Source organism: Thalassophryne amazonica, chromosome 23, assembly GCF_902500255.1.
Source record: "Thalassophryne amazonica chromosome 23, fThaAma1.1, whole genome shotgun sequence".
Taxonomy (NCBI): Eukaryota; Metazoa; Chordata; class Actinopteri; order Batrachoidiformes; family Batrachoididae; genus Thalassophryne; species Thalassophryne amazonica.
The window spans coordinates 34246726-34261896 of record NC_047125.1 but is presented as its reverse complement, the minus strand read 5'-3'; the positions used below and the strand labels follow the sequence as shown (position 1 = coordinate 34261896).

The 15171-nt window shown below is 41.0% G+C and overlaps 2 protein-coding genes across 2 annotated transcripts in view; one reads left to right on the top strand and one right to left on the bottom strand.

The window, feature by feature from the left end:
* Window positions 1–8921: 8921 nt before the first annotated feature.
* oxa1l (OXA1L mitochondrial inner membrane protein) overlaps window positions 8922–15171 on the bottom strand; it is a 26969-nt gene continuing 20719 nt past the window's right edge. The window contains exon 13 of the mRNA XM_034164473.1: window positions 8922–9049. Within this exon, the coding sequence (XP_034020364.1) occupies window positions 8922–9049 (128 nt within the window). The remainder of the gene's footprint in view (window positions 9050–15171) is intronic.
* The window catches only part of slc7a7 (solute carrier family 7 member 7), a 20012-nt gene continuing 13764 nt past the window's right edge, over window positions 8924–15171 (top strand). The window contains exons 1-2 of the mRNA XM_034164475.1: window positions 8924–9006; window positions 11003–11582. Coding sequence (XP_034020366.1) covers window positions 11087–11582 — 496 coding nt within the window. The 5' untranslated portion in view covers window positions 8924–9006; window positions 11003–11086. The remainder of the gene's footprint in view (window positions 9007–11002; window positions 11583–15171) is intronic.

The window sequence follows — 15171 nt, the reverse complement described above, 5'->3', positions numbered from 1 at the left end:
GAATGACGTTTCCTGTCATCGATGCAATCTGTAACATGAAAACAGACTGGAGCCCCCGTCCCTGACTGTCCCCCGTCCTTTCTGTCTTTGTCCTCCTGATCTCTCAACAGCACTTGAGAGTTTTTTCCGCTCAGCCAACTTTCACATGTGAATATTTTTCTTAACTCTTTGTAAACCTTTTTTTTTGTAGGTATGATACAAATTTTGCTGCCATGTGATGAATAAAAGACATAAAACACTGAAATGAGGACGAGAGACATTTGTTACTTTATCTGAAGGACAAACAGTTTTCAAGTTGGGTCAATAAAGTGTTACTGCTGCTTTTAAAGGGTCTGTGACATCACTATTAATATCCCTTAAATAAGGGTTTTATCTGCTATTTAGACTTAGATATGGGTCAACATTCACGTTAAACATCTTTAAAGTTACACAGTTCAACAAATAAACATTTAGAAAGGGTCCTCAGACAGCTCCTTCTGGACTTATGTGACATAAGACACGGAAACCCCTGTTTGGACTCCTGCTGTCCCAGTGAGACATCCTGCTCCTTCTTTGGGATGCAGATGGACAATCCAGCGGTTGCATGACTCCTCCTCTCTTTCAGAGGAAAGGGGCGTGGCATGCAGCAGCTCCTCTGCACTTAAAGTGACAGGCGCACCAATAGGTTGGTTCTTACAGGCTTAAATTTTATTTTATTAGATTATGTAATGTTGAAATGTTAAAATCTGCACCGCTGATGTTTCAGGTGTATCATATGAAATCTTGTCTTTTATGTTCTGTGAGCGTAACTTTGAACAACAAGCAGTTCGTTGATGATTCCGGACGTGAGCGTGTGTGATGCTTACGAACAAAAGAGTCCAACTTGGAGGTGGTGCGTGATGAAAGGTGAGGACTGTACCTCGCCCCCGGGCCGCCAGTTGATTGTCCGTGTGGTGTTTAAGTCCTGGGAGAGGGGAGGGATTTCTTTTTTTGTCTGTACTGGAGCCTCTGAATTCATTCATCTGTTTAAGCATTCTGTTTGCGCCGTGCGCCTGTTGATCAGTTTTGGCTTGTTTGTTCCAGCTCTCCGTGTGTCTGGGTTCGGGGGCTTCTTTGTCTGCAGCCGTCTCCTAATTCTGCCTTTTTTTGTCGACAATGCCTTTTAATATGTTTCAGTTCCTGGGCTGTGTGTGCATGCGTGAAAAGGATAATCGTGGCCTGTATGAGTGTGATTGAGGGTGCAGCTGGAGAGGCCTCCTCCCTCCTTCCCTCGCTCCCTCCCTCCTCACTTTCATTCTCTCTTTCATTTCTGCCCCTCACTCCTTCTCCCGTGCACACCCCCCTGCCCGCTGCCTCCTAAATGTAATGAGCTGACACACAGGAAGCTCTAATCCGCACACAATGCCGCCCCTCTTCCCCCCACGCTGACTGGGAGCCGGACGGGGGGCATCGCAGGGACCAACCTGGCCCAGCTGTCCCCAAAATGGCTGCCTGTAATCCCTCCAGTTTCTACGCTCAGGAGGTCTCCAAAAACCATGGCAACCAGTAACCACGGAGAAGAATGGTCAGGCCAGAGCGCAGGACAAAGGGAGTGAAAGGAGACATGTGTGAGAAGTTTGTCCACATGCTTCAGAGAGCTGCAAGGGACGTGTCTCAATCACACACACACACACAAAGGCACGTTCATAGTTTTCAGCCGATAAAGACGTCCACAGGTGTGACAAAGGTCAAAGGTCAACTGATCAGCAACGTTTTACCATTTAGAAGACAAAGACAATCGATTTAATCTCATCACAGCTGCCAATCTGCAGGACAAAGCTGTGCTAAATGCTAATTCATTACACTAATATTACAAAACATTCAAAATATTTATGACATTGTTATTATATTGAATTTTGAACATGTTTAGTTGCAGGACATTTAATTAAATTTGTGTTTTTTGTAAATTCTCTGTAAAAATGTGCTGTAATTTATGCGTTAATAGTGGGAAATAAAAATCTAACCATAAAACTAATCTCCCACCAACAAACACATTATGTTCACTTCTTCATCATTAACTCCATGTGACTCTAAATGACACATAAACGATTATCAATTGATTCATGACATATAAGCTCAATTTTTTTTAAAGAAAATGATCAACGGTTAGAAATACAGTTTAACTTGTGCAAAAGTCAAACTGTTGAACGCCAGCAACAACAAAAAAAACAAAAAAAAGAGAGCCTGTCAGCATTTTATATGACCACGAGAGGGCACCATAGACTACATTTCTCTAACAATAAAACTTGGCTACATTTATTAATTTATCCATTTATTTCCTCATTAAAAATAAACTATTTTATAATTAATTTATGAACCAATTGCTCTCTAAATTTCAGAAAATACTTTTTAAAAGTTCAGTCTTCACTTATCTTCTGTCTCATCAGCTCATATGGACTCACAGTGGGAAAGGCAACAATTTGTCATTCTGGAGAACCAAGAACTACAAATTAGACATCTTATCTTGAAAAATTAGATAAATAATCAAAAGGTGATCAGGACACTCAAACATTACTGATCAAGCAATCAAACAGCTAGATAATTACTGTTCATATAATTAATAATTAGGCTTTTTTAACTGCTCTGGACTATATATACATATATATATATATATATATACTTTAGTTTTATCTTTGAATAAAAAAAAAACAAAAATCAGTTGTGTGATGACAACAAAATTACATTTTTATTTCAGTAAAAAATATTAAAGCAAAAGAACAGTATTGGGTTTGAGTCAACAACTGTGTTGGTATTTCTAATGAAGTCCCAACTGCTGACTGTGTGTGTGTGTGTGTGTGTGTGTGTGTGTGTGTGTGTGTGTGTGTGTGTGTGTGTGTGTGTGTGTGTGTGTGTGTGTGTGTGTGTGTGTGTGTGTGTGTGTGTGTGTGTGTGTGTGTGTGTGGGATTCTCAAATGACGTCATGGGGAACCCTAATTAAAAGAAAGGCTGTTGGTGTTGAAAACTCTTGTGTGGCTAGAAGACAGAAAACCACAATTTAAAGCACAGAAACACAATATAAGGTGTTAAAATTTAGGTTAAATGTAAAGCTTTTCTTGTGATTTTTCACTTAAAAATAGGTAATGATGAAATAGTGTATAGAGTCTGTGGTTTTCTCTGTTCTGTCCTCATCCAGCCTCTTTCCTCTTGAATTCATGTTGAACCATTGTTGTCAGACAGACAGTGTCTGGGTGTTTGTTGAAACAGCTTCACTCCTGTTTTCCTCAGAGATCAGACAGACTTCTAGGTGTCAGAACAGCCGTTTTACAGTCTTCAGAAAAACCCTGACCAGGTCCACAGATAAAGGATGACAACCATTTTTATACCTTTCAGGTGTCGGTGTGGCCTTCCCAAATGTGAGCAGCTCTTACACCAATCAGACCAATTATTAATGACATCATTGATGCAGGTGTGATGAGACCAAATCACCAGGCAGCAGGGAGACCTCTGGGTCAGCAGGCCCTGAGCCAGGCTGGGAATTGACCCCTCCTTTAAAACCCAAATTATCATCACTTTCCCTATTTTGTAGGATTTGATCTAGAATTTATGTTTTCACAATTAAACACTTTGTACAAACTACAGCTTTATAACACGTGTCCTTCTCAACATCTGTTAACTGTAACACACAACAAAATCATCTTCCAGCATTTATATGCATCATTTGAATACACCAGGTGTGTGTGTGTGTGTGTGTGTGTGTGTGTGTGTGTGTGTGTGTGTGTGTGTGTGTGTGTGTGTGTGTGTGTGTGTGTGTGTGTGTGTGTGTGTGCTCTCTAAATGCTGTTATTCTACCTGTGCAGAGAGCATATACTTATTCTGTCAAACATCTGCTGGCAGCTGCAGCCTTCACAAACTTTACCTCAATTCAGATGACAGACTGCTTCAAGTTCAGTGCACATAAACAATGTCAAATGTATATGTGCTGTTTTTAATTCTGATGTGTGCCATTATTACTTTAAACAAGTACTAACTGTGGCTTAATCAATCAATCAATCAATTTTTTTTTATATAGCGCCAAATCACAACAAACAGTTGCCCCAAGGCGCTTTATATTGTAAGGCAAAAGCCATACAATAATTATGTAAAACCCCAACGGTCAAAACGACCCCCTGTGAGCAAGCACTTGGCTACAGTGGGAAGGAAAAACTCCCTTTTAACAGGAAGAAACCTCCAGCAGAACCAGGCTCAGGGAGGGGCAGTCTTCTGCTGGGACTGGTTGGGGCTGAGGGAGAGAACCAGGAAAAAGACATGCTGTGGAGGGGAGCAGAGATCGATCACTAATGATTAAATGCAGAGTGGTGCATACAGAGCAAAAAGAGAAAGAAACAGTGCATCATGGGAACCCCCCAGCAGTCTAAGTCTATAGCAGCATAACTAAGGGATGGTTCAGGGTCACCTGATCCAGCCCTAACTATAAGCTTTAGCAAAAAGGAAAGTTTTAAGCCTAATCTTAAAAGTAGAGAGGGTGTCTATCTCCCTGATCTGAATTGGGAGCTGGTTCCACAGGAGAGGAGCCTGAAAGCTGAAGGCTCTGCCTCCCATTCTACTCTTACAAACCCTAGGAACTACAAGTAAGCCTGCAGTCTGAGAGCGAAGCGCTCTATTGGGGTGATATGGTACTATGAGGTCCCTAAGATAAGATGGGACCTGATTATTCAAAACCTTATAAGTAAGAAGAAGAATTTTAAATTCTATTCTAGAATTAACAGGAAGCCAATGAAATAATGGCTGTATTTTGTCTGAGGTAATCAGAGTGTAAATGTAATCTCATTGTAGTTGCATTTCTGATGACAATGACATAAATCTCATTCCAATTTCCAATCTATTAAAATATAATCATTAGTACACAACATAATCATCTGGCAGCAGCATATTAACATAAAATGCTTCTGTATTAGCTCAGTTTTTGATAAAATGACAGCACACAGTCAGCTGTCATGATGATGATCTGGGGTGCTGCCGGCAAAATTTAATTAAATTAAATTAAGTTTAACATGTAGAAACACTCTTCAAATCATGTTACAGATTAATTAATAATTATTAAGTAACATCATATAAAATACAATTTTAAGAAATCTAAGAATTATTTTTTGGAATTAAAAAATCAGTTAACATAATAATTCCTTAGTTATTGGTATAATAACTATTTATTATTATATTCTATGGTGTATTAAAAATAATAAGCCTGTTGATTTTCAACATAAAATCTTATTAATTAATTTGTTTTCACAAATATCACCATAACGTTCCTTTTAATTAAAGCGGTGGATTTTTAATTGCTTGATGGCGTCAGAGAGAGACTGAGTGACGTCATGGCGCGAAAACAGCACTCAGGTGAAGCCCCGCCTCCTGCTCTCTGACTCATTTCCTCCTCGTGCAGGCACGCGTTACCCCAGAAGATAGAATCCAAATAACAGCCAGAAGAGCTGACAAAGAGCAGTCGGAGAGATCAGGAGGAAACAGGCCAGAGGAAGAGGATGAAGCCGGAGCCACTCAGCTCCTCCTGACACCAAGGATGGAGGACTAAACAGGAGCAGCTGCAAAAGGAGCTGAGAGAAGGTCAGACAACACAGCAGAATGTGCTGGTTTCTGTTTCATTAAACTGCTGAAAGGCTTCATGTGCTGCCTTTGTCTTTTTAAAGCATCAGCTTTATAACTGGCAACAAGCCCTAAGTGAAATTTATATGACTTCAAATCAGAATCTCAAACAAGGGCGTAAGCAGGATTTCTTGAAGGGGTTTTGGGGGGGGGGGGCTTTGACTGTGGCAGTGTGGAAGAAATGTGTTTGATTAGACGTTTTGGAGCCACATCAGAAAAAGAATGAAAACCAAAAGTGGCGCATGACCTAATAAACGTGGAAGGTAATTTGCTGAAAAGGCTGCAGTCCTTGCAAACATTTTTCATCTGTTTTTACAAAAAAAAAAAAAAAATCTCTTGTAGATACGAGTGAGGTGTACGAGAGGTGTAATAAAACCATTGAGACCTGTATGAACAGTACATCGTATGTAATAAACTATCTGATTAGTTTAACAATTAGTATTATTAGTTTAGTTTAACAAGTATTATGGTGAAGTTAATGGAAACTATCGAAAGAGAATAAGTAGTTGGACACATGAAATCCAACCACCACTTTAGCAGGAAACAATTTGGCTTATTAGTGGAAAATCTACTGTACTGCAGTTACTGATTGTCTTAGACAACTGGGCTAAAATTCTGGACAACGGCAGCAACACTGTTGTTTTATAGTGTGATTTTTTTGAAGGCATTTGACAAGGTTCCCCACTGGAGGCTTTTACAGAATGTTGAACGCTATGGTATAAAAGTAAGTCTTCTCAAATGGATAACTGAATTTTTAACGGAAACAAAGCAAAGAGTGAAAAATTTTCTAAATGGCACAATGTGATAAGTGGTATTCCACAAGGATCTGTACTTGGCCCAGTTTTATTTGTTCTGTACATTAATGACCTACCCGAAAGAGTAAAAATCGGGACTCGTTTATCTGTTTGCTGTCAACCTAAAGCTTTTTCATGAAATATTTAGGAAAAAAGACTGTAAGAATCTAAAAAAAAGACCTGAACGATGTATACAAGTGGTCTGAGGAAAACTTACACTTGTCTGGATGGAAGTAGAGTAAGTCCATGTGTGACGCACGAGAGTGGACATATAGTTTGTGAGAAACTGGATTCCCACTCGTTAAGTCCCAGGATGAGAAAGACATAGGAGTGATAATCGATTCAAAGCTTAACTTTGAAAAACATATGGCACAGAAAATCAATAAAGTGAACATGCTACTTGGACTTGTGCATAGATCTGTTACATATAGAGATTGGAACACAATGATAACATGATATAAATCAAGAATAAGACTGCATCTTGAATATGCTAATCAAGTATGGGCTCCCTGTCTTGTCAAGCACATAATGTCCATTGAAAATGTACAGCGTCGTTTTACCAGGATGCTCCACATCTCCAAGAATTATGTTACAAAGAGGACTGCCATCTCTCACATACACAAGATCAAGGGGTGACTTAACTGAATTATACAAAATAGCCACAAATAAATACAATCCCAAAGTCACGGAGGGAGTCCTGGACTTCAGGAGTAATTGCCACACCAGAGGACACCACATGAAAATCTTTAAGGAAAGACAGAGAATTAATTTGTGAAAAACCTCTTTTTTCTTACGAACCACACATGCATGGAATAATTTGTCTGAGGAAGTTATTCATGCAGAAACAACAAAAGCATTAGAACATCTCAACAAATTTTTGGAGAAGCTACACAAGGAAATATAACGACAGAGATTATACAACAACCTCTGAGCAGCATACAAGACCCCGAAGACAAGCGAGGCCTGAGGCCAGAAGAGGATCCTCTGAGTTATAAAGTGTAATAAAATAATATAAAACTAAAATAATGGAAGAACCCACAGCGGTGTCTTTAAATGCTATTTTTAATCTGAGTGGTTTGTTTTCACTCAGAGGTGTTAATTATTGGCTGGGCTCGTTAGTGTCAGTACACTAACAAACCTGGAGCGTAACATCTTCAGAAACAGGATTTCTTGCACAAGTAAAGCAGCGCTGACATTCAAACTTAAATATACAACAGACTTCTCAGACTTTAGCACATTGGACATTTATCAGTTCGGGTGATGGTTAAAGTTAAGGCTAGTTCTAGTAAAATTCACAAACCTACATTTCTGTCAAAGTGGATAATCCATTTTCTGACATTACTTACGACACCGATGACATGGACAAAACTTCACAAATTGATGAACTTGGGGTTGTGCATTTTTAATACACACAACCTGCACGTCTATGTTGTTTGTAAATTGACAAAATATCCAACAACGAACAAAGACACACTTTTGCGGAGGTGAACTACGGGCTGTGGCGTTCACGCAAACACCTTCTGTACTGGAATTAGTCAGAATTTGTGGTTGATATCATCTCACGAGCATTTTGCTGACACGTATTAAAGTGATTTCAATAAAACTGATCCCCTTATGGAGGGAAAAATTAATAATATACACAAGTCATTTGCATTAACAGCAATGTTGGTGATTTGGTGAGGTGGAGGATTAACTTGCAGCGACCCCATTCTTTAGCCATCTTTGCAATGCTAACCTTACAGACATAAACGAGGGATAAACCGCTCCAAAAATAAATACTGGGTGTAGTCAGTTTTAAGCCAAAATGACATAAGACTTTCTCTTCAAGTAATTAACTTATTTCACAATCAACTCTACTGGGTAATAAACTGGCTAGCATAGCTAGCCACAATAGCAACTGAAGAAATCAACTAGCTTGGTCAGCTAGCATAGCTGGTTATAAAATAAGTTTAATGAGCTAACACGTGAGTCAAGAATGTTATATTATTATGTGCATCTGGTAATATGAGGCGAGTAACAGAAGTAAAAGGTACAGAATTGGCAGTACAGTAAATTTCCATTCAAGTAGTTGGTAAATTGTGAAATCTGCAGCAATTTTAATGGCTAATATGCTAGCTATTGGCATCCAATTACAACTCAAAAACCAGCTAGCTTGGTGAGCTAGCATAGTTAGCGTGAATGTAATTTTTTTGTTAATAAAAAATATGTTTATCAGTTTCCCAGAAAGTGATTTTATGTGGGTAAATATGCCTGTAGTAGTGATTTTATGTATTTGTGGTTAGGATTAGCTCCAGCCGTGGTATAGAAAACACGACATCTCCAATTTACTAGATCCAAGGATCCAGATAGTATGAGTGGCCTCTTACTTAGACTGCTTACTTTCTCTTACTTAAAGAAGTTCAGTTTTTATTCCACCTTCAGCAGTAACCTTGTGAATAAATTGGCGCCCTCGGCTAACTGTGGAGGGGACACTTATCAGCACCTTTTGTACCTTGCACTTGGCGTCTATTGCACTCATTTAATCACCTTTATTGTCCTTCCTGTGCAGTCAGTCACTCTTTCATGAAGCCGCACGTCACTGATCTGCTTCTTCCACAAGGTTTGTGAACTAACGTCTCCTATAAGCTTCACCTCGCCTTTGTCTTCGTGTCCGTCCAGTACTAAGGTCTTGTCATTATCTTACCACTGAAGATCTGCTGCTTTTGTCTTCTCTTCACCATCTTTCCGTTGATTTTCATGTATTGACGCCTCATTTCCTTTCCTAAGACTCAGCTAAATGTAGCCACTGCTCTCAGACCTTTGGTTGGTCCTTCAGGTGTGCCTTTTAAAATGTAACGTGAGTCTGTCTGAGGAACTCAGACAAGGACACTCACTCACAAACAAATGTGATAGAAGCTAAGGGGTCGCGCACCAAAAGGAATCCATGAACCTTCCATCATGGATTCAGGGGCAGATACAGGAAAAAGTAAATGTACTCATGCCATTCTAAGTTGGACACAACGTCTGCAGGTCTTCTGCAAAACCATGTGGAGGTGCAAGAATGACAAGATGCTTCTGTATCTGCAGAAGCATCTACAGAAATGTCAGGAGGATCTGTGTGAGATGATGGTGCATCTCAACTTTGGCTTCTGACCCGACAGCGCTCATCGGCCGTCCTGGATAATCTATAAAGGTGCTGATCTGACCCTACGTAAACCTGAGTTATAGTACTTCCGTTAAAGCAGCTTATTAACTTCCCAGTCTTCCCAAGACATTTGTTGCTTTGGTAAAATGTAATGCACGCGTTTACTGTCTTCTCTGTTTTGACCACATCAACATGATTCAGTCCACTTTAGGAGTAAACTGACATTTTTTGTGCCGACATGCAGAGTGAGACAAACCTACAGATCCGGAACAAACTGGAATACTTGATAAACGTAGACAGTTAAACAAGTTCATAAAGTTCCCTGGAGGCACTGACCTTGAACTGAATGACAAATCTGCTGTCATTACGTTTATGTTGACCAGTTTAGATTACCTTATCTCACTCCCCCATATCCACCACCGTCCTCCCCATTCCTCACCCGCGGAGCCACTGCAAGGACCATACGTACCGACCCTTTGACTGGAACAATTAAACTCTGAACCACTGAACACTAGAGTTGAATAGAAGCTTTCAGCTGGCTCACAAAGAAAAGTGACTGCATGTAAACCCCCCCCCTCCCACACACACACACACACACACACACACACACACACATGCTGGATAAGCCGCCAGTGCACTTGTATTATGTACTACTTGTATTATGTACTTAAGTGAAGTCTTTTTATTTCTATTACTTTTAAGCTACTTGTCTTTGAGTCGTGATGAAAAGTCAAATCTGCCCCCTGACCCAGTTTCATCCAAAGGTTAATTTGTTCTTCTTCCTTTGCCCAGAGTGTAGCTTGCCACCAAATCCTAAGGATGGACAAACAAACAAACAAGTCATTAATTAAGTCAGAAAAAAAACTCTAAATGGGCTGATTTTGCAAGGTTTTTTTGGGGGGGGAGCTTGTCAGGAAAATGTTCAGACATATTTGGGACACATTAGTTTTTTTGAACGCTGTCATGCAGAGAGGTGCGTTACAATCCAACATGTGGTCATCAGTGTCCCCACACACTAAGAGTCATGAACTTTGACCACGTGTTCCGCTGCCAAACTAGGTGGAATCACGGGCGGCGAGGAGTCCAGATGTCTCCGTCAGTAGTTGTTACTCAGCTAGATGTATGGTTACTCATGAAGACATGGTGTTTTCAGGCATGTGGGCTGTTTGCGCCTCTCTGTCAATACACTCAACCTTAAAAGGCCATTTACCGTGCTGCCTAATGGCACCCAAATCCACAAATCCGCTCTCAAATCCGACCGTGTGCACCCGCGTGTGGCTTCTCTGGGGCATTTTTTGCATGTTTGTTCCCACATTAGTGCTTGTGTCCTGTAAACATGCTTTTGTTCGACTGTTATTGGCCGTGATTATAAATTCTCTAACTGCTCACTTGCTGCTTGCATGCTGTCATAAAGATGTTTCCACGGTAACACTTGACTGGTATGGTTTTTTTTTTTTCATTGTCTCTGTAGATGACAAGAGATGATCACAGATAGTTGGAGAAACGTTCAGCACTGAAATTCCTAATTTAAAAATAAACCGTCAACAAACGAACAATGGAATCTTATAACCCCGCCTCCATCCAAGAGGACTCCTCCGATGGTGGACCTCGATCTGTGAAGTCAGATGGCTCAGTGGAATCCATGAAGCTGAAGAAGGAGATCTCCCTCCTGAATGGGGTTTGTCTGATTGTTGGGAACATGATTGGCTCTGGGATTTTTATTTCACCGAAGGGTGTCCTGATCCACAGCGCCTCCTATGGCTTGTCACTGGTGGTTTGGACTATTGGAGGGATCTTCTCTGTGTTTGGGGCCCTCTGTTATGCTGAACTAGGGACCACCATCACCAAATCGGGAGCCTCATACGCCTACATCCTGGAAGCTTTTGGGGGTTTTTTGGCCTTCATCCGCCTGTGGACGTCGCTGCTGATCATAGAGCCAGCGAGCCAGGCCGTCATAGCGATCACGTTCTCCAACTACATGATGCAGCCAATATTCCCCACCTGTGTGGCTCCGTATGTGGCAAACAGGCTGCTGGCTGCTGCTTGTATATGTAAGTACAGATCTGACATGCTAATAGTTGATCCATTGTATTGACTGAACTATAGTATATATACTGTAGTTCACATGCTGGCGAGCTCAGTCACCGCCAGAACAGTAAAAACTGTTCAATGAAATTTGTTGGGGACATTGTTTGGGGCCTGTCTTGTCATGAAAGTACAGATTTATGGATCAAATCATCCTGGTGCCTCCAAGGCCTTTCAGAAGGGGGAAAGAAAAACATGGAGATTTTCATACATATGAACAAACTTCCATAAAACGAAAGCAGTGCATTGGCCACAGAGCAGCGGCGCTCTGGTCACAGAATGAAAAGTGGAGTGTTTGTGGAAATCAATAAAGCTCCAGGTTCACCTCCTTCATTTAAAGGAGCTTTTAATTTCTTTTGATTGAGAGACTTAGGACTTGTTTGAGCATCTCTGGGTCAACCCTTGAGTGGTTTTTGTCATATCTCTCTTACAGGAGTTTTTCAGTCTCTGCAGCTGAATTTATGTCTTCATCTGCCATTCTGTCCTGTGGTGTACCCCAAGGTTCCGATCTGGGTCCTATTTTGTTTGCGTTGTATTTGGTCCCATTTGGACACATCTTGAGTACTTTTGCAGATGTCTCATGCTTTTTTATGCAGATGATATCTGGCTGTACATCTCATTTACGCCTCAGACCAGACCAGAACCTGTTAGTGGTCCCTCGGTTAAAGCTGAACACCAAAGAAGACTGTGCGCTTGACGTTGTGGCACCCCAAACTGTGGAATGCACTGCCACTACATCTGTGATCTGTGAAGAAGATTATTGATCAACAATTTTAACCATTTTCTGACATTTTATGGCTCTAAAAACTAATCAATTCATTATTTTCTTGATGAATCATTTATGAACTGTTTCAGCCCTGATCAGTGACTCTAAACTGACAATAGATGTGAATGTGTGAGGCAGTCATTGTGTCGGTCTGTGCGTTAGACTTGTAACAGACTGGTAACTCACTCAGTGTAGTCACTGAGGGATTGGACCCCATAAGCATAAGCAGCAGAAACGGATTGTTTTGTCTGAAATTTTGCAAATGAGGAAAAAAAAAAAATCTAATATTGAGTTATTGAGTTTTATTTGCATGTTCTATGCTCCTGTGTGGACAACAGCCTGTGCAGCCAGTCTCATAGGAGACACCCCCCCCCCCCCCCAATCTATAAATTCCTGGAGCCACCACAAAGAGAAAGAACAACGAAAATACACCCAGCTGAATCATGTTTGGGTATTACAGAGCGTGAAAAAGAATGTCTGCTGCTGCACAGTCAGAGAGTCAAATGTAAGGAACATGTGATCAGAATCTATATGTTCTCCAGACGTGAAGAGAAGTGAAACACGGTGAGAGGAGAGCAGGTCTGCAGGTCTGCAGCAAGAAAACACACCGACAGTGGTGAAAGAGGTAACCTTTGAATGTGGACGTGTCGCAGCCCAGACTGCCGAGGTCACCAGAACATTAAAGAACAGATCTGGCAACATGAATTTATCAAGATCATCTCAGAAAAGGTTCCTCAACTGATCAATGAGGCAACTGAAGGCAACTTAGAAACACAAAACACTGACACACAAATCCAAAGGAATGGCAATAAATCCTCCTCATTTATCAAACGCGCCTTCCTGAATGGGCGCGGCACACCGATAAGCAGCGCCTGGAGGAGGTAAAGTCCTTACAGGCGTCTGATGGCTCAGCAAGAACTCTTCAACCAAAACGAGATGCTGCTGAAAAGAAACAAGAACATCCAAGACTCTGATATTCCAAAGCAAACTGAACGTTTGACACAAGTAGGCAACAACATGCGTGGGCACGAAGACAACGGCAAGGTGACATCTGACCCCACTGACCCTGACCTTCATCCAGGTGACTGACGTCAGCCAGAGGTCAATCACTTCACTCGGCTGTTTGAACTTTTCAGTACAGGACGAGTGGACAGTACTTTAGTCCCCGGGTCACCCGTGTTCCCTTCGTATATCTGCAGTAGCATCAGGAAGGACGTCCTGTAGAACTCGTGCCAGACACCACCCACTGTGGTGATTGAGCAAAACTGGGAAAATCCAAAACAAATCACAACAACAACAGTTAAATCAGTAATCTGACTCGAGACTCTCAAAGGTGCTTATGGTTGTTAAATGTACCACTTGTTTTCTTGATCCACCGTCAACGTGGTTTCTTAAAGTTCTGGAAGCGTCCCTGTTGAATGTTTTTTTTTCATACTTACATTCATCATCAGAGTTGTTCCTGGTAGTTTTAAAACCACTGTGAGCAGACCGCTCCTCCTTAACAACCTGGTCATTGATGCACATAGTTCTGTTTTTTTTTTTTTAATCGAACATTCTTGAGAAAGGGGTCTCAAATTGAATTTTTACTTATTTGTCAGATCATTTTGCACCTTAAAATATTTGATAATTTAACTTTAATATCCCATTTATTTATTTGCAGTAATGTTTGAAAATACACCTGAGGATTTGTTGTTTTACCGTAATATACTACAAGTATGTATAAGTGCAGCGAAGCTTCACGTGCAAATATTAAAATGTATTTATTTTGCACGTCAAATGTTCTGATCCCTAGCCTTCCATGACCTGCAGAGGGTTTGCAGTGAAGTTTTCACAGCGCTTCACTTTTTCCACATTTGGTTATGTTACAGCCTTATTCCAAAATGGATGAAATTAATTTTTTACTCACATTTCTACACACAATACCCCATAATGACAATGTGAAAAAAGCTGGGTTTTCTTTTCTTTTTTTTTTTTAGATTTTTGCAAATTTATTACAAATAATAATAATAATAAAAAAACCTAAGAAATCACACGTCCATAAGTATTCACAGTCTTTGATCATGAAGCTCTAAATTGAGCTCAGGTGCCTCCTGTTTCCACTGATCATCCTTGAGATGTTTCTATACCTTAATTGGAGTCCACCTAGAGTAAATTCAGTTGATTGGACATGATTTGGAAAGACACACACCTGTCTACATATAAGGTCCCACAGTTGACAGTCAGAGCACAAACCAACCATGAAGTCAAAGGAATTGTCTGTAGACCTCTGAGACAGGATTGTCTGGAGGCACAAATCTGGGGAAGGACACAGAAACATTTCTGCTGCTTTGAAGGTCCCAATGAGCACAGTGGACTCCATCATCTGTAAATGGAAGAAGTTCAGATCCACCAGGACTCTTCCTAGAGCTGGACGCCCGTCTGAACTGAGTGATCAGGGGAGAAGGACCTTAGTCAGGGAGGTGACCAATAACCCGATGGTCACTCTGTCAGAGCTCCAGCATTCCTCTGTGGAGAGAGGAGAACCTTCCAGAAGGACAACCATCTCTGCAGCAATCCATCAATCAGGCCTTTACGGTCGAGGGTCCAGACAGAAGCCACTCCTTAGTAAAAGACACATGGCAGCCCACCTGGAGTTTGACAAAAGGCACCTGAAGGACTCTCAGACCAGGAGAAACAAAATTCTCTGGTCTGATGAGACAAAGATTGAACTCTTTGTCGTCATGTTTGGAGGAAACCAGGCACCATCCCTACAGTGAAGCATGGTGGTGGCAACATCATGCTGTGGGGAT